The sequence below is a fragment of the Dendroctonus ponderosae genome, unplaced genomic scaffold (genome assembly GCF_020466585.1).
Source record: "Dendroctonus ponderosae isolate FM_Combo_2020 unplaced genomic scaffold, Dpon_F_20191213v2 Dpon_F_20191213_3, whole genome shotgun sequence".
NCBI lineage: Eukaryota > Metazoa > Arthropoda > Insecta > Coleoptera > Curculionidae > Dendroctonus > Dendroctonus ponderosae.
This window is the reverse complement of record NW_026018508.1, coordinates 11,551,113-11,575,561: the sequence shown is the minus strand read 5'-3', so window position 1 is coordinate 11,575,561 and position 24,449 is coordinate 11,551,113. Positions and strand designations below refer to the sequence as shown.

Below are 24,449 nucleotides of genomic sequence, written 5' to 3'. Positions count from 1 at the left end.
CCGGAAGCCATTGAACGTCAAATTCTTATTTACCAGGGTTCAGAGGTGTTCTGTGATTTTAGTACAATTGGGTGCGGCTGTTTAAATTAAATTATAACTTTCAACTGAAATTTTTAAAAAATCAGGTACATTTTGCAGCTAATTTTCGAATTGCTCATTTAGCTACAAATAAAAAGTTATATTCTTGAACGAAAACCGTGACGTTGTTTAAGCAATTTGTTTTTGCTTCCGCGAATTAAATGACTTGTTATATACGTCATTTGTTTTCTATGCAATTATAATTATTTGACGCAAACTTTAAAGTTAAACGTTATTTATTCGTTATTGACTAGTATCACAGCTATATTGAATCGCAATTGTTGAATTTTGGCAACATGGCAGTGGCGCCACTAGCTTTAGCGAGTTGGCGTTTCCACTTCTTCCGGCCTCTAGCCATCATTCTATTCTCGTCTTCGAAGTCGTCCAGTACGAAATCGGCTGTTATTTAGGAAATCCTCTAGTTTTTCAAAAACTAGACTTTTCCAAACAGCTCTAAGATGAGAGCGAAGGTAAATTTCATTTGTATTTTTTGGTTTTGTGTATCAATTTCGTGATTTTTTAAGTAAACTAGTTGCCTTTAAATGTCTCCGCGTTTGTAAATCGTGTTGGCGCTTTCGACAATTTTTGCCTTATTGTGGTTTAAAAGCACACTTGCAGCATGTTTTAATTACTACAATCGTTTTCAGCACTTCCAATGGCTCAAAATGCTTTTTTGATATGCGAAACGTATTTTTGAAAACGTGGTTACGTTTCTCGTGTATTAATTAATGTGTTTCCTTTCAGTGGCGTAAGAAGCGTATGCGTAGGCTAAAGCGGAAGCGCAGGAAGATGCGTGCGAGGTCCAAGTAGGAAGGACATTTTCTTCCTAAATGTAAGTAAAAACTGTATTATATAGCACATGTTTTAGTGTATAAGGTGTGACGAAAACCGCAAAATATTCACATTTTAAATAAGTCTGTAAATGCAGCACGTGGTGCAGTGTAGCAAGCCACAACTTTGCTAATACTGTTTATTCATTTACACGAGTAAAAGTTAAATTATCGTTTTCAAAAATGCTTTCAACAGTTAAATTTGAATATTCTGTTTGCAGTTTCACAAATTAACCAATATATTATCTGATGTGTAATGGTATAAGTGCCCCATTTTACTTAATAATGTGGTATTTTTTCTAAAGTGCCAGATATATGTAAAACAGGGCAAATTATCTTGTGACTCCACCCGTCTAGCTATTTTCATTAGCTCAGATGGACAAAGATCGCAAAACAGCTCAATAACTTGTTATTATAACTTTTGGGGCTGTTTCTTTCTTCTTTCTAAAAGATTCTTTAGCGGCCTTTAATGTACGGCATGTTCATGTAACAAGTGATCGTAATGCTAATATATTTTATTTTGTTGCAGGTATTTTAAGCGTGCTGATTTTTCGACCCTGATGACATTCGTAAAAGTTATGGACTCGTAAAATGCATTTCATTGTAAAAGTTCAAAATCCCACCTGAAAATGTTTGCAGCGTGGATTAAAAAAAATACAAAATGTGAAAAATGTTGTGTATTCTTTTCCTTACTACGTTGAATGCTTTGAGGGCTTCGAAGCAATAATAATAATGTTTTGTGGAACTTATATGCTGGCAATTCCACTTTTGTCGATTTGTTCCAGCATTGCTTTCAAGTTTGTATCAAAGAGCTCACACCTAATCGGCATCTCCAAAGAGTAAAAAGGGTTTTTCAGAGCGTAATCTGCATAGAGTTCGTAAACCCGCTTTAGAAACACTTCAGCACCGATTTGGTTTCTGTCCACTACAGTCATAATTTTCACTCCTGTCAAAGTTTGGAAGCAATGCAGCTTGAAAGTGTCTCCTTTCAGCACTTCGATGCCAGAACACTTCGGCTCTGGACTCAACTGACTCGCTATGGCAAACAGGGGGTAGAACATGCTGGCCAGGAATATTTTCTCGTTCGTGGTCATCTTAGGGCGGCTGAACTTGAGGGTTAAGGGGTAACTCTCCTTGCTTTCAAGCACGTCCTTTGCATCTCTTCCATCATCCAATTGCCTTCCAGTTACAGGCATTCCATTCACCGCGGTTAGAACATGACCCACATTAATTCCATCGCGCTGTCCAAAGTGTACGGAAACCTTTTTGTTTTCGTAGTTTAGTCGAATATCCAGAGGATAAGTGAATTTTCGTTCATTTTCCACTTTTGGTACATTGTGATCGTAGTTGAAAATTAAACCTCCTGACTTTGATACTATGTAAATACAGTAAATAACCATTCTTCTACCTGCGGGTTGGTGCACTTTCACGCTAATATTTGAGTGTTGAGTTTGAGTTGAACAGCATTTACTTGTTTTATGAAAAACTAAATACAAATTTTTCTAAACAGATCTTACAATGTTGACAATAATTGGTTTGTCAAAATCATATGTTCTCAATATTCTAAACAGGGCGGCCAATCGCACGGTAATAACCGTACATGGACATGGAGTATAACACGTGTCCCCACCACAAAACACCTCTGGAACTTTTTTTTGGCAATAGACCTATTTCGATAAAATTGGCCTGTTTTTTCATGCACTTTGGCACAATAAAACTTAACCACTTCAGTTTTATTGCAAATTATTATTAAACGCACTCATTTTTACGTCAATTGCCATGGTTTGACTTTGACTGCTAACGTCAAAGCTCTAAGCAAATTAGTCAGTCATCATTAAACTTGAAAATAGCAAATTACTTTACGAATCGTTTTCTCTTGAGCAATTGTAGGGATTAATTTGAGAAACATGAATATCACGTCTGCTGGTAAGTTTTCTGATACATTCAAATCGCTAATATGTTCCATTTCGCCCAGAAACGGTTAGCCAATGTATGTGACTTGCAAGAAAATATATTTGTTTTTATTGCTAAACTCATTGATTTTTCTTGAAACCGGTACAAATTGTATCAACCAAGCTCTACATGGCCACCCTTCTATCATGCAGTTACTTGAAAGCGCGTTTAAACAAAATATAGAGATGTTTGTTGTGTTTCAGCCGGGGTCATCTCCCTCTTAGAGGAGCCTCGACCTGAGCTGAAAATATTCGCCTTGAACAAGCTGAATACGATTGTCGATGAATTCTGGCCTGAAATTTCCGAAGCAATTGAAAAGATGTAGGTGCCCAGTAACGAATAAGCCTGACTAGCATTAAACATTTGCGGTATTTTAGAGAAATCTTGCATGAAGACAAAGTCTTCCAACAGCACCAGTTGGCCGCCCTTGTAGCCAGCAAAGTTTACTATCACTTGGGGTCATTCGAAGACTCCCTTACTTACGCTCTAGGTGCTGGTGAGCTTTTCGACGTGAATGCCCGCACTGAATATGTGGAAACCACCTTGTGTAAGCTCGTTCTTTCTCTGGTTCAGTAGCAGTGGATTAATGAATTGAATTTTTAGCCAAATGCATTGATTACTACACGCTACAGAGAATTGCGTTGGCAGATCGTGTACCCGACACAAAGCCCATCGATCCCCGACTGGAAGCCATCGTTAATAGAATGTTTCAGAGATGTTTAGATGATGGTCAATACCGTCAAGCTATGGGGCTGGCTTTGGAGACAAGAAGAATGGATATTTTTCAATCGGCCATCACACAGTCAGACGATGTAATCAGCATGCTGGGATACGCATTCCAAGTAAATAACTATGTTCCGTATTTTTTTAGGCATTTTTAATATTACATTTACAACATCGGCATTCCATTGTTATTATTTCTTACAGGTAGCAATGAGCCTGATTCAAAATCGAGCCTTTCGAAATATAGTACTGCGTTCTCTAGTCGGTCTATATCGCAGCTTGGCAACTCCTGACTACGTGAATATGTGCCAGTGCCTTATTTTCCTCGAGGATCCAGATTATGTCGCCGTAATTCTCGGTAAACTGGTGCAAAGCACCGAAGAAAACCAGTTGATGGCCTATCAAATCGCCTTTGATCTTTATGAATCTGCAACGCAACAGTTTCTCGAGAGGGTTTTGGTCGCTTTAAGAGAAACTGCTCCCATCCCCGGCTTGCTGGAAACTAAGCCGCTAGTTAAACTGGATGATGCGGCAAGCGTTGATGAGGAAGCGTCTGATGAGTCGGCTGCTGAGCCAAAACCGAAAGTGGAGCTACCCACACTGGATAGTTTGGTGAGTGGAAATAAATATGTGGCTGTTAGACGAATGTTCAATGAACTTTTCTTATTTGCAGAGTCCAAAAGACCGAGAACATCACGACAGACTGAAAAAATTGCACACCATTCTGTCAGGGGAGGTTTCAATAGAATTGCATTTGCAGTTTTTGATTCGTTCAAATCATGCAGATTTGCTAATTCTCAAACAAACAAAAGAGACTGTGCGAGTTAGTATCTGCCATACGGCAACTGTGATCGCCAATGCTTTTATGCACAGCGGAACTACCAGTGACCAGTTTCTCAGGTCAGTTCTATCCCGCGTTCATTTTTATTTGATGCTCATCGAAATATACTTAGGGATAATCTGGAATGGCTGGGAAGAGCCACAAATTGGGCCAAGCTAACGGCAACAGCCTCCTTAGGTGTAATTCATCGGGGACATGAAAATGAAGCCCTCGTCCTCATGCAGAGCTATTTGCCCAAGGAAGTCGGTCCTAGTTCAGGGTATTCAGAGGGTGGCGGTCTTTATGCGTTAGGGCTCATCCACGCGAATCATGGAGCCAATATCATTGACTACCTACTGGGGCAGTTGAAAGATGCCCAAAATGAGGTAAAACACGCCCAGTGGTTCTTAAAGCAATGAAGTCTTGAGAATGTGGTTTGTTTCAGATGGTTAGACATGGAGGTTGTCTGGGCTTGGGTCTAGCGGCTATGGGAACGCATAGGCAAGACGTCTATGAACAGCTCAAGTTCAATTTATATCAAGATGATGCGAATACCGGCGAAGCTGCTGGCATTGCAATGGGCATGGTGATGTTGGGCGCCAGAAATACACCAGCCATCGAAGATATGGTTGCTGTAAGTAGTCGCAATTGCCAATTAATACCGGTACTAAGTATTTTCACTTGTAGTATGCGCAAGAGAGTCAACACGAGAAAATTCTTCGCGGTCTTGCAGTCGGCATCTCGTTCAACATGTACGGTCGTCTTGAGGAGGCTGAGCCGCTGATTAAACACTTGACTGACGATAAAGACCCAATTTTACGTCGTTCTGGAATGTACACGATTGCTATGGCGTATTGTGGAACAGGCCACAACCAGGCCATTCGGAAGCTGCTTCATGTTGCTGTAAGTTTTATTGCTGAAAGCTCTTTGTGGGTGTTCTGAAATGGGACTTTTTTATTTAAGGTTTCTGATGTCAATGACGACGTGCGACGGGCGGCAGTTACAGCTTTAGGTTTTCTTTTGTTCAGGTGAGTTACTTTGATTTCCACGATCCCCCATTAACTGATTATTGGTGTATTAATTTTAGAACGCCCGAACAATGTCCCAGCGTCGTTTCCCTTTTGGCCGAATCCTATAATCCCCATGTGCGTTACGGGGCTGCGATGGCTTTGGGAATCGCTTGTGCCGGTACAGGCTTGCGCGAGGCCATTGCCCTCTTAGAGCCGATGGTTATGTTCGATCCCGTTAACTTTGTTCGTCAAGGTGCTCTAATCGCTTCGGCAATGATCTTGATCCAACAGACCGAGCAAACTTGCCCTAAAGTCACATTCTTCCGTCAAACATATGCTCAGGTTATAGCGAACAAACATGAGGATGTTATGGCTAAGTTCGGCGCGATCTTAGCACAGGGCATTATCGATGCCGGCGGAAGAAATGTGACTCTGTCCTTGCAATCCAGGACTGGTCATACGAACATGTTAGCAGTTGTTGGTACGTTGGTCTTCACGCAGTATTGGTACTGGTTCCCACTGTCTCACTGCTTGGCTTTGGCCTTTACGCCGACCGCCTTAATCGGGTTGAACGAGCAGTTGAAGGTGAGTTAATTAAAGCGCTGGGATTTTATGGCGTTAAAATTAAAATACATTTCGTAATGTAGATGCCTAAGTTGGAGTTGAAATCGAATGCAAAACCCAGCCTGTACGCCTACCCTGCACCCATGGAGGAGAAGAAGCGTGAAGAACGCGAGAAAGTACAAACGGCTATTCTCAGTATTGCAGCGCGGCAACGGAAACGGGAGTACGAGCGCAAGCACAAGGATGAGAAGATGGAGGTCGATGAGGAAAAAGACGACAAAAAAGCAGCCGAGGAAAAGAAGACTGAAGACAAAAAGGCCCCCAGCACTTCAACAGCAACCGACGACAAAAAAGAGAAAGATAAAAAGGACGAGAAAGAGGAAAAGAAAAAGGAACCTGAGCCGAGTTTCGAAATATTGCAAAATCCCGCGCGCATCATGCGCCAGCAACTCAAAGTGATCAATTTGAATGAAGGCAGCCAATACGTACCCCTTAAAGATGTGTCGATTGGTGGAATTATTATGGTGCGAAATCTGAAGCCTGGTCAAGAGGAATTGGTTGAACCAGTTCAAGGTAAGGCTTCGATTATCCAATTTATTATTGCCAGTTTTGACGATTTATCATGTGCATTTTCGTCTTTTTGTTACGGTGTTTTCCATAAAAGAAATAGCGAATTGAAAAGAAGCTTATCTAGTTTAGAATGTTTTGTCTCTGTTTTTTTGATAAACCTATTAAGGTTGTTGGCATTAGGGTGAAATTTATCTTGTTTTCAGCGTTTGGACCAAAAGGCGAAGATGAAAAAGAACCAGAGCCCCCAGAGCCATTTGAATGGGTGGAAAACTAGAGTTTCATACTGTATTTTCATTATATCCTGTTTTAAAACCGTACATTGTTCTGCTTTCATATTAGTTCACATTTTGTTACAAAATAGTTTATTTTCTGTCTCTAAGTGAATTAATACCGTGATCCATTATTAAAAGTCACTTTTACCTATATCCTTTCTTCCTATTGCAAATTTCAATAAAATTCGCTATACCTATTCTTTGTCGATTTGGGAAGGATGGCCATCCGATTAAGGTAATTTTTTACTTCTAAAATAGGGATAAGTGGCTCTTGCGGACGGGAAATAAAACATTTATCGGCTGGCTTAAACACGTCGTACGGCGAAGGTTTCCTGGAAGGATGTTAAATTGCAGTTTCCCGTTATTAAGGAAGACTTAATTTATCAAGGAGCCTAGTTGGAAGTCGATTAATTTATTGCACATCTCCGGGAAAGTTGCGGGAGTCCTACAAAATCTCAGGCAGGAGGGTCTGAAAGTGCGTATGTTTTCCAGTCGATATTCCTGGATTGGATCTCTTTAGAGGTAATTTGTTAAAGTGCTTTTAATAGGGACCGTGTTTGCGTTGAATATTACTTTTGTACTGAAGTTTGAACATGCTCAACTAAGCTCAAGGGCCAAAAAACAAATTTTTGAAGAAGAAACAGGCAAAAATACTGAAATAGATTAGATTAATCAAACCGTGATTGCGGTACAGAGTATCATATTTTTTTGAGTTTTTTTTAAATTGTTGGATCATTTTTCTTTAACTTTTAAGTCACTAGAGGAAATGGCGATTTGTAAGCACATTTTAAACGCTAGTGTTTCCTATACACACACATACACACAGAAACGGTATTCCTAGTTAGAATCCTTAATTTTGGTAGTATTAGAGGTAAATGGGATTTTTGATAGGCAGCAATCCGTTTCTAAGAAATTTTGTCAATTGTTTGCAAATTAAGCGATTTGAACGAACAGAAAAATTTACATTTTCTAATACCGATTTATAGGCTCTTTATTAGCAACTGTTGTTTTCCTCCAGACTCTACAGTACGAACAAAAAAAATAGTTTAACGCTCATAAAGTAGCCATAAATATTGGTAAAATGTGTATAAAAGTTCAGCTCTCAATCTGAAATAGTTATATCATACTGATTTAAAATGAAATTTACCAACAATCATACAAAAACCGTTAAAAATTTAAAGGTACATACTGGCGATGGATAAAGTGCATAATTAGCCCTTTTCATGAGGAAATTTCACGCTCTTTAAGCTGGAAGTTTTAAAGCACCGTAATCCTTTAAAGCCGATAGAACTCTATCGGAACTTCGAAATCAATTTTCACCGTTTCCAGACTTTACCATCTGATCCATAAAAAGCGGCTTTAAGTAGTTTTCGGTTTTTGCAATTTTATACCTTTGTTCTTCTTAGCTGAAACTGCTGCTAACTTAGTTAAGTTACACTGTCGCAACTTCGACAATTTCACTTTGAAGAAAAAATGCATTTGAAACTGGTTGGGTTTTTTAAAGATACGAATACATTTAATGCGGACGGTTTTTTGTGCTATTGTTGTATTTCGCAAGTTACCGGCAATACAAAGAATTTAAGCTCCAGTAGGAAAATTAATCTCATATTTTAAAGTTCCATTCAGGAGCGCTCGAGCATCAAAAACTCCGAAAAAGAAAAACAATCATCGGCTGAATGGTTGGCAACGACAAAACTTATAATTGAATCACATTCCCGTTTAAAGTTATCATTAGATTTAATAGACACCAGAATGGAAGAGGGAAATCGCATCCGGAGTTTCCAAAGTTCATTTTGGGTTAAAACTGAACAGGCAAAATGTAGACTGGGATTTCTATAATAAAATTACGCCGGCAAAAGTTGCCTGCCAAGCACATTAGATAGCGGATTGAAGAAATTATTATGTGGGTGTTTTTAGCTGTTTCCTACGCTTCTAAAATCCTATCCAGCATTGATATGGAAAATAGGATTTTAAAAGTTTCTACCTATTTCTCACCTGGGCGCATATCACTGCTCAGTAACTTTAATTACCTTTTTAAACAGTTTCAAACATCAATTATAAAGCAAAAAGCGCTAATTTTGCTTTTCGAAATTACTGCACTTTTTGCCTAGTAAAAGCTTTGGTTTATAGTTAAAGTTTGTGAACTTGCAGTTTTCAAAGAGGTAAAAAATTAGTCGAGGGAACTTTCATTAGGAAGCTTATTTAAGGGGGCCATTAGGTTGAATTTAATGGTTCAGTAACAGTGAAATTTATGGAATTCGACTTGAAATATGTTTTTTTGGTTCAACAATTCCTGGAAATTTGGAGATAATATTCTCTTCTCCTTTTTGTGTATTTTTTCCTATCGGTAGTGCGATTTTCACAAAAAGTGCCCAAATTTTCGCCCAAATTTCGGTGTTCTGTTTCGTGTATTTAAGACTACCTAACGACCTACTAATTCAATAACGATTATTGATAAATCTTTTTAATGCTAACAAATGTACGGAAGTTGGAAGCAAAAATTGCTCCAAACGTGTATGCAAAGTTCGCGATATATTGGAGAAATCGCGAAGAAAAAAACGTTTCAAGTTAGTCGAGCAGGTGTGAATGAACAAAATGATTTTGAAGACAATACAAGAACAACAGTTTGCAGACCATGAAAATGTGGATAATTTTGAAGAAGGGAATCAGTTTAGCGAAAGTACAGATGATGTTAGTGAAACTTATGAGATGACAAACAATAATCAGAATAACTGACTAAGAAAAATGTCAAATTCCTACCCTGTACCTAGTAAAAATTCTTACTACAAACCTATTTTGAATTTTTGAACTCACCAGGATTGACTCTGATAATAAATATTGTTCGATTTTTTTTTAGCTAAGAGTCGGTATTTTTACTGAAACTAATCTTTAAAGCATTTCCAAGGATTTGCTTATTTATCCTTTAGATTAGCGCAAAAGCAAGAGATTCGTAGCTGGTAAAAAACCTCAAATTACCACAGTAATTAACTAAAATCGTACAGCTTTAACATTAAAAGTTCGTTGGGATCTTTTCCCAATTAGACTCACCAACTTCTTTACAGCCTTTATTGATCTTCAGAAGAAGGAAATCTGGATTTTATACTTCAGAACATAAAGGGACGTGAATTTTCGACGTTTTTCAATCAAATCGCGAAATGCTTTTCGGAAAATCGTGTTTCACTATCAGTAAAAGGCTTCCCCTGCTCTAAGCAATAATATACGCTATTAAATTTACAATGGTTAAAATATTAATATTAAATTAAAATATAAATCAGTTTAGTATATTAAAGTTATAAGGTTGAAAAGTGGAACAGAAACATCGATATTTCCCTTGCCTGTGTTGGAAACTTCGAAACGGCAAAGTGAGTATTTTTAGAGCTTGTCGAGTAAAAGATTATACTTTTCTATCTCTATAAAAGGATTTAGGTGTGAATCAATCGGTAACTTCAAGTCGTAAAGCGAGAAAAGTTGGTGTACGCGAAAGCTGCCGTTCAGGTTTTTCATTAAGTTGTTCGGGACTATTTTCGGAAAACGGTAGTAAGAAAGCCGACAACGGACTTAAACAGCTTCAAAATCAAGAGTGGCACCCCCGTGAAAACTCGGATATCAGGAACTTTTTCGAATACGACTATGTTTGACGGTTGATAGATCGGAATCATTAAATGTTCTCGTTACGAGAGCACTATGAGTTGTCGCATCCTGATGGAACTTATGTAAGCCTTAATATTACTGGATTTGTGAGTTGTACAAAGTAGGATCTTGAACTGAAATCCCTTTTTTTGCGTGGGTGCTCGAAAATATACATTTCAACAAAATATGTTTAGGATTTAGGTAAGTAGTTAGGAAAGATATTCCACGTTGAAATCAACGCTTCACACTTGCCTACTTGGAATATTAGATTCCTGTCAAGTATATTTGATAATTTCAAATGTTAAAGTTTGCTGTGTGCAAGATTCTATCTGGAAAATAATAGTTTGCTTTAAGGCTGCAAATTCAATTGGTTTCGAAAAAATGGTCATGTTTTGGGGAGTGGATGTAGAGGATGTAGCGAATGCCTCCCAAAAACGTGCGCTAATTTAAGAAAATCCCTCCAAACTCTCAGATCAACATAGACGAAAATCTTCCAGTTCCCACTGGTTTCAGAATTTTTTCAGCTCTGCAACTCCCCTGCTTCAACTTCAAATGTTCGTGCAACTTAAGTTCTAATTCGCAAATGCTTTTTTGCAGTTTCAACAAAACAACTAAATATTATTAGAAGATAATTTTCATATTTGAATAATGAAGATTCAACTAACAACTGAACAAGCTCTCGAAGGTTGGCCTCATAGCTCTGAATCACTCTGTCTAATAGTACGTAATTAAATAAAAACTGCTGAAAGCCGGTTGAATACTGATTGAAAACATCTACCTACCGTCTTTCAGTGGAAAATTTTTTTATACCTATTGAGCCATTTGAGTCATTTAATTAAGCCATTTTCCTTTTTTCGCTAAATGTTTTTTAGTCTGGCTCGTGATTTTTTTAATCTGAACAGATTTGAGTCTCATTATCGGATTATTCTCCTCAATTTGGCTTCGCTCTTAATTTCAATCCGGCGCCGAAGTATCCGAAGATTAGAGATACTTTTCATTTGCCGAACGGCACAAAGTCAATTTGGGAAACCTTTTAATTTTCAAGTCGCAAGGTAATTTAATTAAAATTAAGTCTGGTAATGTCGTCAAGCGGTTTTGGTGCCGATTTGCTGCTTGAAATTGAATCCGGTCGGGTCTTGCATATTGGAATTTTTCCTGCAGTAATTGAGATTTAGGGCATTAAGCAGATGGTTGATTTTGACTCTTTATCATTTTTCGTTCGGCTAGCGAATGCTTATGAAGTCGTTTAACACCATCAGCTAATCAAGTTCTGGGCGGTAAATGGCCTCCACACGCAACGGGCTGATTAACATATTTTATTACCGCTAGAAAATTGGAAAATAACCCCCAACCATAAATCTTATCTGGTATGCGAAAGGCAGACGCAAAATCCCTTTGGGTTTAGCTGAATAGAAATTGGCAGGGTTTTGAGACCGAAATATGATATGCTTGAGGGAGTATTATCTATAATTTGGGGAATTCTTTTGCAATGCGTTCAGCTCTATTTCGACTTGAAATATACATCTCAATGTTATGATCCTTTGTTGTTTTGCGGAAATGCAGATCTCGAGGAATTTGATGGTGCATCTTCAAGCTAGCAGCATACGCATTTAGCAAAAATTATTTCGAATCCAACAATTGGTGAATTTCTTGTATTTGATAACTTGTTATAGCACGCGTCTTTTTCAACGGTTTCGCTGCATTTTTGCTGTGGCATTTCGTAACTTGATTTTTGATAAAAATCACTCTTATCCTATGAAATTTTCGGATATTAGTCAAAATTTCACATGCCGGCTTTGGGAGCTCAATTTCCCATTTAAAAAGCTCCACATTCTGCCTATTAAAAGTTTGAGTGTATAATAAGGAAGATATGGTTGGTTGAAGATGGTAATGGCTCAAAAATCGATTAAAATGGATCAAAGTTGTCAATTATTTAGGATCTGAATCTTCCAGTGTTTTTTAATGAGCGGTGCATTGTTCGCTTTATTTTGATAAAAAACGGAATTTTGAAGAGACATTTTGAAAAAGTTGATATTTTTAAAAATCGAGCATTACTTCTTATGAAATTGTTGGTCAATATTTCAAAGATTTTTGAGAACAAAAAATTTGAAAATGATGTAGAATTTGAGGTGTTTTGCAAAACTTGATATTTTTTGAAAAATTGGCTCATTATTTTGAAAATGATCAGGTCAGAACCACTCAAAAAATGCTTAAGCCAACCAAAGATGTAGATTATTTCGTATCTGATGCTGCTAGCGTGTTTTTCAATGTGCGCCTTGCAATTCTCGCTTTTTTTGAAGAAAATGATGAGGAATTTGAGGTATTTTACAAAATGGGATATTTGTTGAAAAATTCACTCACATCCCTTTGAAACTTTTGAAGATTAGAACCACTCAAAAAACGCTTAAGCTTAGCGTACTTTCCAATGTGGTCCTTAAATTTCTATCTTTTTTTGATGAAGATGATGTAAGATTTTAGATATTTTGCAAAACTTCATATTTTTTTCAAACAATTGATCTTTACTATGAAAATGTCGGTAAAAATAAAAAATTTTACATGCGTGTTTTTTGTGCCTAATACATAGTTTTCGACCTACTAAGTGTCTCTATATGCATAATACAGTGCTTGAGCCTATCATAAAGAAAATCTTGTGGGTTAAAAATAGTAACCGCTTAAAATGGACATAAAATGTCGATTATTCCGAATCTGAATCTCCTAGCGTGTTTTTCAATCAGTACATACGAATATCACATGTAATCAGTATATCCGATACATTTGTTGCTTCTTCGCGATGTAAATTATGTAGAATTTAAGGCATTTGAGACATTTGAAATATTTTCTGAAGAATCGATGTGAGGTGATTTTTTTAAACCGGGGCGATGTTTTTCGAGCCTTTGTTTGCTATTTTGCCATAAGCCAGTTAATCCAATCCAAACTGGCATAGACTTAGACACTTCCTCCTTTCGTTTTGCGTAATTTTGCGCCGACACTCGGTTACCAAAACAGGACACGTAGGTAAATCCGTCGGATCGGAATTACACGGCCTTGTACTTCGGTAATTAGCATTTCCGGGACGTCGTTCCAGCAGGGCTCCAATTCTGTCGGGAAGCGTCGAGAAACGTGTCCTATTATTGAGCTAATTGTGAAAAATCCACTCCAGTTGTTGTATTCGATCAAGGTGAAGTAAGGTGAAGTAATAATGGAGTTAAAAAAATGAGAACATATTTTGGGTGAATTTTTTCTTCTTCAAACTCCCAGAAGAAGCAATTTGCGGTATTAAATTCCATCAACCCTTCAAACAGAAGGAAAAATCATTTAGTTTTTCAACGAATGCGAACGTTAAGACTAGCCAAAGGAACTAGGGAAATATCAGGAATTTATGTTTTAGAAAACCATACTTATTTTCAACTTTATTTGCCAGTGTCTTGGTTTATACACGGGGGAATTCAGATAATGACGCACGGAGATAGTTTAAATGAAGTTGTTAATATCTTGAAAACACACTCATGGGCGGATCCAGCTTTAAAGTCAGGGGGGGTCTTCTGTTATCTATGAAATTAGAAAAATGATCGTCGTTTTGTGTAAGCGTGGCGCAAGATTATTGCAAAATTTCATGTTTTCCATCTCGTTTTGCATGTTTCTCGCAAGCAAAATGAGCAAAAACGCTCGTTTTTACATCATTCCAGAGATAACTAAATGGCCTTTATTCGAAGTTTCTCAAGAACCATTCGAGCCACATAATTCGTTTTGGCATCATTGGATAGAGAATTGAAAAGTCGATTCAGTCGTAACAACGTGAGTGAGGAAATTCTAACAGTTTTGACCCAGAAAGCGAAATTTGAATATCAAACACTTAGGTTCAAGATTATGGCAAAATTTCATGTTTTTCGGCCCGTTTTTGCTCATTTCTCGGAGGGAAAATGAGCAAGAACGCTCATTTGTACATCATTCTAGACAGAAATAAATGGCCTTCTAAAAAGTGAACCATAGATGGGCAACTGTTGGCAGTTTTCTCAAAAAAGGCTTGAATTCAGGAAGTTTTAGATTTGCGTGGTTTTTTTTTGAGTTGCAAAATCCACTTGAACATGACGCTGCTTTTTTCGAGATTTCTCAAGAACCATTCGAGCCACATAATTCGTTTTGGCATCGTTGGATAGAGAATTGAAAAGTCGATTCAGTCGTAACAACGTTACTGAGGAAATTCGAGTAGTTTTGACCCAGAAAGCGAAATGTGAATATCAAACACTTAGGTTCAAAATTATGCCAACATTTAATGTTTTCCGGCCCGTTTTTGCTCATATCTCGGAGGCAACATGAGCAAGAACGCTCATGTGTACATCATTGTAGACAGCAATAAATGGTCTTTTTAAAAAGTGAACCATGGATGGGTAAATGTTGGCAGTTTTCTCAAAAAAGGCTTGAATTCAAGAAGTTTTAGATTTGCGTGTTTTTTTTTTGAGTTGCAAAATCCACTTGAACATGATGGATCCGCCCTTGAACCCCTGGATCCGCCCTTGAACACACTGTTGTTTTCCCATAATAAAATTTTTATCAACGTCCTTGTAAACATTCAGTTTTACTGATACCTTCAGTGCAAATTCCTAGAAAACTACCGTTTATATCGAAATTATCAATAAATGTATTGCATTTTGCATTTAACATTTAATGTAACAACTGTGAAAATAAATTTGTTTAAAACATTTAATACTGTTTATTAAGTTCAATAAAGGCTCTCATGAAAAAATCTCAAAAATCGGCTCCCCAGAAAACCCTCTATATAACGTATATTCAGTTGCAATTTGCAGCTAAAGTTATCTAACTAATGATTTCTCTTGTTGCAAGCAATTACTGAACTGTGCTCTGATTACTGGCTGGCAAACATTATCCGTTGCAAATCCTGATTTAAAAACATTGCAGAAACTTCCTAAAATAATTTTGAAAAATCAGAAAAAATCCGACTATGAAATGAATAAGGCTTTCTGCGTCTACCGTTTAAAAAATCACCGAATGCTTCACTATAGTAAGTTATAAGTTTATGTAAAATCTACAAAATTGTCAATAATTTCTATACTGTTCAGTTAATGCTATTTGCGCTCAAAGCACGAACACGGCTTTTAACTGTTTTTAAGTTAAATAATAAATCGATCACTTATAAACTTAGTTTTTCATTGCATATCAATGCGCGTAGCATCATTACATGATTTTTATTACAAAAATGCTTAATTTATTGAACTAGACAAATTTACACCCAAATTTTCCTTGGCATTAAATAAAAATCGAGCGAATTTAACCGAAATCACAAAAATTGAGACATACAAAGAGGGAAATTAAAACTTGAAATGTAACACGACAAATTCAAGGTTCCAAGGAAGAAAAACCAGTCGATAATATGAAAAACAAATTGTTTTTCTATTCTAAACGATGCAAAATAAGCACGTATGCAAAATACACACCATTACGAGAAAATGTCTGCATACCCACTTTCAACATCAGGCATGCGAATATTCTTTTGATGAACCGTGTAAATAAATAAGAAACATTAAAATCCTTACATTTGAGGATCCATCAGAGCATACACTAATCATCCGAGAATCGCTTAATAAAAATGTCTAAAAGGACGATTCACATATGGGTATTTTTGAGTTTGCTCGAAATTTTCGCTTGAAATTAGAATCAAGGTGCAACCTTCTCTCAGTCGTACTCAGATCAACAATAATTTAAACCGTTTCGCTGCACTCAAACAGTTTTTCATTTAACACCCTTATTAAAAAACATTCTTTAAACTCGGATGATTTAAAAAAAGTGATAAATCTCTTGGATATATGTTCGCATTTCCCCATTTCACCTGTTTCTTCTCATTGCATCCACACGGAAGCAAGATGCCAACATTCGTGCAAAAAGTGAAAGAGCTGACGCCTAAAGGCCCATTTATGAATTTACATCGTAAATCGTCGAGGTATAAAGCCGTATTGTATGGAACAAATTGATTTTATAAAGATACAAAGTCTGCCGTCAACGTAAGTATGTATTCTGGAAGTCAAGATGGTTTTTATTACCCCTATTTGCCTTGTTCTTGAATCAAAAATCCCCCGGGCAAGCGCCGCGATGAAAGCAATAGTATTAAACTTTTTTGTTTTCATCAAATTCATCATTTTCTGCCGGGAAATTAAATATTTGACACTTCTATTCCAGACAGGTTTTTTTGCCAGCCATTTGAAAAGGGCTTCTGAATTAAACTGGTGTAATTGGACTAAGTAGGTATGCGAGATTGGCGTCTGGACTGGTTTCCAGGAAATATAATTGGCAAATCTGCATAGAATTCATTCGTCGACTTCATTATATCTGGGCCGGGATCATGCTAATGAAGACGACTAATCTGTCTAAAAGTTTTAGTTAATTGTGCTTAAGGAACGTAATCTTTTCGGTAAAAACTAAATCGACTCAAAAGGAGTAAAAAGTCGTAAATTATTTTACTAAACAAACAGCCTGACTGCAACATTGTTTTTGGCTACTAATGACGCACCCCATCGCTTAACGGTCTTTGAGTTAACACTGATAGTTACTGGGGTTAGGAGGTCTGTTCAACGCCATCAATTACCTTCTGATGCAAATTAATTGCTGATCTATTCAGGGTTTTACTGTTTATGGTCTCTCAATTATCCGGAACGGAGCCCTTCATCCTTCCGCCCGGGTTAAATTCACTGATTTACAATTTTTCTTCTAAGCGAATTCATGCCACTGAAAGTCTTTAATTTTCCCCGAATTTCTATTTAGCTGTATGACGGTTTACGAGCCTGAACATATGAAACTCTAAACTTTACCTATATGAAGAAAACGCGACGTTTGCTTAAACTGACTCGACAACAATAATTTACTTCTACCTACTTGGCGGTTATCTAAGAGCAAACTTGAACAGCTGCTTGTTTAATGAATGCCTACTAAAATAAGTTGAGGAAGTTTAAATTAGAACTTTTAGACGGCGAAACGCCTTTGATATTGGAGAAAGGTTATCGATTTTCATTGTTACAATTGTCTGCTTTAATTAACGTTGGCAGGTTGATTGTTTCAATCATAACTTATATGAGTATGATAACCGCTTCTTTAATCGTGGAATTATGCTCAGTTTGTACCACTTTGCAAGTTTCAGCAGCAGATTTTTTCTACTACCTTAACAATGTGACAAAGTAGAAGCTTATTGTTAGCTACGTTCTAATGCATTCGGTAGGGAAAGCAAGAAATGAAAAAAACTAGAGATATTCAAAACTATTTTTATTAATTAGCTGCAGCAGGAGTTCCACAAGAGCATAGAGAATTGCTCGGCTTCCATTGCCAATATTGAAGATCGGAATTGAGAAGTTCTATCGGCACTGCTCGGGGCATAATCAGGCAAACCTAAGTTAGTTGTACTTGCAGTTTCCTCCACTCTGATTTATAACAACCGTCTAACTAAGCCCTTGAAGGTGACAATCTGAGCCCTTCGGGCAACAATACACTTTAACGCGAAAAGTCTCTAAAGTGTTTAGTGTCTTTGATATGAAACGGACTACATATACTCAGCTAGGCGAAGCGGGTTTCTTATTATACCCACAATTGCTATTCGGGAAACACTWTCGATTGTAAAAAAGGGGTTTTAAAGGCCGTTGCGTGGAAGAGCGTGCTGAGATATTGGATTTATTTGTTGTGCGGTTTGCAGAAGRCGCTTTTTTACRTTTTGTCTGATTTTTTGCTGATTTGAAGGTTCAAGATGTTCAAGGGATGGACATTTTTTGGAACAATTTCATATAAAGTTGTCGATTTATAGCAATTTTTTCCTAGAATAGTACCCGTAAARCAATGTAAAACATCGGCAAAGTTTTATTGCTGCGTATATTTTTGTTATTTTAGTTTATATGTATTTTTTCCTGGGAAATGAAGAAAATTACCGAACATTTGAGCACATATTTCAATTTTATGAGTCCGTTTACACTCTAGAGTGGGTTGTTCGGGCAAAATAAACTTTTATATTTTAGGAAAATGGCAAAACCAATTGACTTCGCTTTTATCTTATTGTTCCTATAAATTTGCAATTTCCAACGTGAATTTTATTTAGTTTTGTGTGCGATTTATTATCATCAGGCAGTTGTGAACTCAAATAAGTTACATTAAATCTTCCAGTAAACACCGATTTTCTTTAGGGATTYTCCTGAAWTYAGCACTTTAATTGYATSAGAACACATCAACAGAATCTTCAGAAAAACTGTCGCGGAAAACAWTTTTTCTTGATCTTGCACATGATTATATTTTGCAAAAWWTGCAGTTTARACATTCAGAATCTTAAACTCCTCTAATCGCGCCTGAAAAAACACTATAGCMTAAGTACACCTTCCGAGTAATGTAATTTATTAATGCCTTATAGACAGCACATTAATTGCCAGAACGATAGCATTTGAGTAGTTTAAAATATGAGCTGAAATTCGAGTCGATTCAGAACAAAAGCCAAGTTGTCCATTTATATTAAGGCTTTCAGTGATGTCGGTGAATTAACATAGTCAAAACCGCGATCGTTAGCACCCTGCAACGTTACTCTATTTGTCATAGAAAATTAATCTTTTGAAACGTTAAGCCTCTGCACCAGCCCGGTTCAAATCGTTTTGTAACTAATTTGCTTGTATTAATGTGGATTTTGGTCAGCTGGGTGGATTTGCACAAATAAAACTGCTCTATTTGGGAATTGTTCATACATTTGACTATGGGAAAAATTGCGAAAATAAATAATTTTGTTGGCGATTTTTTTCCATATTTTTATCAAAACACGTCAAACCAAAGTGAATCAAAAATATATATTTGACTATTTGTATGCAATTTAAGCTTCAAAGTCTCCTGTAAATTCTATGAATGCAAAATTCTCAATTCTTAAGTCTAGATTGCAGCTTTAGATTATTTAAACAATTAATTGTTGTTGCGGTTGGAGCAAATTAAATTTGCCAATTGCCAATTAGAGCTATTTACAGTTGGTATTCAATTAAACGTTATGTTTCCTTTATCAGACCTGACATCAGGTTGATTTTGAACAATGTTTACAATCTTGTTAAGCGTGATGGATACAATTTATCCATCTGTGGGCTGATCATTATTAGATTTTGCTTCACACCGAACCCAATCTATACATTATTACTTCTGTTGCTTATTTGTGTTGTTTAGATATTGCTTTCGGTGTGAGGTTGTCACGTATTTGAAGAGGCGTTTAGGTGGTTATTGAATAAAGATTGATAAATTATTAGAAAATCCAAAAACATAATTCAACCGGAAAATATAATAACTGCTGCTGTATTTGATTATTTTTTTAGCCACTGGATTCAAAATTAACATTAAAAAAACATAATTTTTACATTACATCTACAAGAATAAATAATATTTCATTAAATAAATTTTATAATCCTCCTTTTCTTTGAATTTCTTTATTACTAATGATATATTTACTTTTAACATTATTAGTAATCATTAAAATTTCAAAAATTAATAATGGTCCTTTACGACAAAAATAATGATAAAATTAATTAAATCCTCCCCTATTATTAGTATAGTTAATTCTTCTTTAATTAAATTACCAACCCCATCCAATATTTCTACAATATGAAATTTTGGAAGTTTACTAGGAATATGTTTAATTTTACAAATTATAACGGGGTTATTCCTAGCAATACATTATTGTCCAAATATTGATATAGCTTTCAATAGACTATCTCATATCTGTCGAGACGTAAATTTTGGACGATTACTACGCACTTTACATGCAAATGGAGCATCATTTTTCTTTATATGTTTATATACCCATATTGGACGTGGTATTTATTATAATTCTTTTATTTTAGTAGAAACCTGATTAATCGGAACAACTATTTTTTTTATTACAATAGCAACAGCCTTTTTAGGATATGTATTAGGACCATATTAGGTCCATGAGGACACATATCTTTCTGAGGAGCTACTGTAATTACTAATATAGTGTCCGCTATTCCTTATTTAGGAACAATAATTGCTAGCTAAGATTTGCTAGATTTGCAAGCAAGGGTTCCGAGTGGTGCTTTAGAAGAACTGCATTTGTTCAGTTTGTTTCTTATAATGTTGACGATATTTTTGTTTAAATGTTCTTTCGGCCGTTTATCGCCCATTTAAAAAAGTTTTGCCTCGAAAGATGCAAACTGATTCAACTTTCTATGAATAGCACCATAATAACCATTGTGCGTTTTATAGGTTCTTTTCTTTTGTGCACTGTTAGGCTTTAAAAAATAAATACATTTTATAATTATTTCCGGCTTATTTTATAAAAAAATGTCAAATCTGCAGCAAATCAAACAATCGTAGATCAGGTAAAGAAAATGTCCAAAAACAAGTTTTCAAACCTAAATTTAAGGCCTTTTAGTGCATAGTTTCGGAAAAAAATCCTTTTCGACTTTAGACATTAATTTTTCAATCCTCTGAAATTTGATTGCATTATTGCTTGCTATGTAACTAGATGCTGTTCTGTCGCTCAGCACGTTTTCCATATTTATTTCAAGTTGAATAAATTTCGGGCCCAAATATTTTTAGCGGTAATTTTTATTTCCGGATGAAATATGCACATAAATATATATTTCACATAAATTATACTTTATTAGAAGCTATTGCGATTAAAATGATAGGAATATACATTAAGGGCCGTTAATCTGTAATTTGTATATGTTTTCGTTATCGTGCTTTTTCGAAGCTGCCACTAGTTAGTTTTTCGTTTTATGCCCTATAATTTCTGTTTCCGAGCCAGCTGAATGTTGGCCTTATCAAAAGTTCTCGCTCGAATAAGACGAGATAATCTCAACAGGAGTTTTAGCTTTTAACATCCAACGGTGCTTCCTAAAATCTCCATTCTTCCAAGTGTGGAAGAGTTCACTTTTCCGGTTGAGAATTGGAACCATCACATGATATTCCAAGGGCGGATTTAGCTTCCAAGTCAGGAGAGTCATGGAGTAGAGATTCACTCAGGAAAAGCTTCACTTTAATAACAATAATAAATGTAATTAAAAAGTATTGTATTGTTATATGTCGCAATAATTTTAACCAATTTTATTCTCACAAAACGAGTTATGACTTCCTCCACTTCAATTGGTATGGTTTTGTGAAAGTGGAGAAGTGCCAGTCCCCAGTAAAGCGCTTTTCCGCAATTGAAGCTTTAAAATTTTCGGCAAAAAGCTGATGCGAGAATTCGTGCAAAATTAAAGCGACTGATTTCACCGCTCTTAGTGAGGCATGAGGCAACATCCAGCGCTTCACGTATTTGAAAATTTAAACACCCCTGACGGTGATACGGTGACCAAAATAAACTTTAGCCCTGAAACGCCAAGTCTATGCTCTTTTTAAGAGATTTTTAAATTTCTAAAAAATGTTGATAACTAACTGAGTAAGGAGTGGAACTATGTGCAAGTTTGAGAGTTTTACGCTTGCCAATATTCAGAGCCCATTTCCTTTCAAACTGTTGGAATTACAAATTTTCTTGAATAGCCAGTGAATGTGTCGAGATTACACTTTGCAAACGATATGTTGTTCCATTTTGAAAATGAGTTAATCGAGGTAAAAATTCAAAGAATTTTGTTCGGATAATTGTCTTTTTGTAAACAAATTTCAACATTTCGAAATCGGCCGCAGATCAACACAATTATGCAGAACTTTCTAGATACAAAAAGCTGTTTTCGCAAAAACCGTTGATAACTTTGTCTTGAAAAGTCTTCTTTTCTACCTTCAAACTCTTATGACCCTCAAGTTTCTCAACCGACTTCAATTTTGCAAAATACGATTTTTAGACAAATCACCCGCTTTAGAACGAATTTCCAATGATCCAAATGGGGCCCGTATTAAGAGAGTTATTTATTCATACTGAAGGGTTTGATTCTGAGAAAAATTATGATTAGTCGACATAAACCCAGCACACTGTGGATAAAATTCGTCTTGTTGTATATGCACTTGCATTATAAATCCGTTCTAATCCTATTTGTATTTCTGTGATATTTCGATAATGGAAAACATTGCGAAATATCCACATTTTTGCAGTTTGCAGTTGCTGTTGGCATTTCCATTCGATCTAACAATGTACTGGCTAGTTTTGCCAACAGCAGCAGCAATAAAAACTTTTACGATATCTGTTTTAACGGTATATGGCCTAGGCTTGTATGGTTTTCCCATTTCCTCGCCATACATTCCTGATGGAAAGCGATATGGCGCATTCAAATCGATTCGGTTTGGGCAGATAAAACAAAATATTCGACCCTACCAAAAATGGGCTTTCGCGTCTAGTTTTGAAAACAATATTCTATTCATATCATCCGGCGATCTATTGTTCAAGAATTGTGGGCGAAAGGAAATGTGCCAATTTTAATATCGCTCGAAGGGAGCTGGAAAAAGTTATATGACTTTATTTTTGCATTTGTGCTTCCCAAAATATAGAACGGAGTTTCCATTTATCCATAGCAAACCGGCACCATATGAAAATTAACGCAGCCATCCATAAAGACATTAATTACATAGACTTAATAAAGTGTTCATCGCTTCTATTTCGTAGCGAAATCTATCGTGCTAGATAGCTGCTGTCATTCACTTACGAAATAATGAATATTAATTGTCATTGGGGCTTTATAGGTATTTCCATGTTTGATTTATGATTGGGAAGCTGATCAATAATTGCTAAGTTTCATTATCATTATGGTAATAACGGCGTGCCTTCTCACAATGCCATTAATGTATCAATAACGGTATTCATTTGTATTTATTTGCGGTCTCAATCAATTTAGCCGCCAATCAGGCATTGATTGGTCTGTTTGGGTTTTATTTTAGCAGTTTTATCCAGAAAAGTAGGCGCTTTTTGATTGTTTTTGGAGAAATTTCCAGACGAAGACTGCATGGTCTTTTTCTTGGTCTTCTACATGCCCACACAGTTTTGGTCTTGGTTTGCAGCAAAAGTCTCATACGTTTTCTCGCTGCTTTATAGAACATGTATTAAAACAATTTTTTTCATTAACTTTTACTGCAATTTCAAAGTACAACGTAAAAGTATCAGAAGCTTCAAAGAAGATCAAATTTCGCTTGAGAAAATATAATATTTAAAGACAAGGCTATAGAAACATAGCAATGCTGATTGAATCGCACATGCAAACGCTGTTTTTCAATTAGAAGGCAATTTCCATTTTTCAAAAGAACGGGATTATTTTAAATTTTCAGGAGACAGTTTTTACAGAATTCCAGGGAATGGCACCTTAACTGATGCATTTTTGATGGCATTTACAGTAGCCATCAAAAGTGATATGCTTTTTACATTTTATATCTTTCTCGACATGCTTTCAGCTGCAAACTCTTCAATTAAGCCATTTATTGAAAAGTTTCCTTATTACTATCGATTTTGAATTACAGTTTTCACATTAAGCTAATTGCCAGTTCCCAGAAAGTCGAAATAACACAAACACAAAGAAACACGTGATTTTGAACCTGATGAAAAATGCAAAGGAAATAATTATGAACGGAAGTAGAATGAAATGAGGTTGAAGACAGTGAAGACTGCATTCAAGTCGAAACCAGAATGATTTGGTACAATAGGAAATTGTCGTCGTTGTAAACCTTCTTACGAACCAGCAAAAATCGGAATCTGAAATAAACTTTATGAGTGAGCATTTTTTGCGATCACCGTTTGACCGTCATCGAAATGAAAAATTACTGTCCCTTTTTTCAGTACAGCTTGCACGCAGCTATTAAAGAATAAAACCTTTCTATTGAAATAATAAAAATTCGTCATTTGTTCAGAAAAAATACAAAACAGGCCCAAAGACTATGGTAGTTAGGAAACCTTCAACTGTTCTTCTCATAATACCCAAAAAGCCGTTTCTTTCCAAAATTAAGAAGCCCCACAAAAACTGCAGACGGAAAAATAACAACCGAAAAACGACGTAAGGTACCTTGGAATTAGAATCGACCACAAACTGAAATTCACTAAACACACACG

The 24,449-nt window shown here is 36.2% G+C and overlaps 2 protein-coding genes and 1 pseudogene across 2 annotated transcripts; 2 read left to right on the top strand and 1 right to left on the bottom strand.

The window, feature by feature from the left end:
- Positions 1 to 1,570: 1,570 nt before the first annotated feature.
- Positions 1,571 to 2,681, bottom strand: LOC109546729 (trafficking protein particle complex subunit 4). The gene has a single exon (XM_019917805.2). The coding sequence runs from the start codon at positions 2,306 to 2,308 to the stop codon at positions 1,655 to 1,657; it is 654 nt and encodes a 217-aa protein (XP_019773364.1). The 5' UTR covers positions 2,309 to 2,681; the 3' UTR covers positions 1,571 to 1,654.
- A 4-nt stretch (positions 2,682 to 2,685) lies between these two features.
- Positions 2,686 to 6,971, top strand: LOC109546728 (26S proteasome non-ATPase regulatory subunit 1). Its single transcript, XM_019917804.2, has 13 exons — positions 2,686 to 2,834; positions 3,065 to 3,182; positions 3,239 to 3,408; positions 3,465 to 3,703; positions 3,789 to 4,196; positions 4,258 to 4,484; positions 4,538 to 4,790; positions 4,850 to 5,038; positions 5,092 to 5,307; positions 5,368 to 5,432; positions 5,492 to 5,999; positions 6,062 to 6,551; positions 6,752 to 6,971. Exons 1-13 carry the CDS (start codon positions 2,816 to 2,818, stop codon positions 6,820 to 6,822), a joined length of 2,973 nt encoding a protein of 990 aa, XP_019773363.1. The 5' UTR covers positions 2,686 to 2,815; the 3' UTR covers positions 6,823 to 6,971.
- A 12,987-nt stretch (positions 6,972 to 19,958) lies between these two features.
- Positions 19,959 to 20,476, top strand: LOC125503812 (annotated as a pseudogene).
- Positions 20,477 to 24,449: the final 3,973 nt, after the last annotated feature.

Excerpts from the sequence above, each read along its gene's own strand:
- LOC109546729 (XM_019917805.2), bottom strand. The coding sequence starts at position 2,308 with ATGGTTATTTACTGTATTTACATAGTATCAAAGTCAGGAGGTTTAATT.
- LOC109546728 (XM_019917804.2), top strand. Across the intron at positions 3,409-3,464 it reads ATATGTGGAAACCACCTTGT|CCAAATGCATTGATTACTAC; the intron begins GTAAGCTCGTTC and ends TTGAATTTTTAG. Across the intron at positions 4,791-4,849 it reads TGAAAGATGCCCAAAATGAG|ATGGTTAGACATGGAGGTTG; the intron begins GTAAAACACGCC and ends GGTTTGTTTCAG.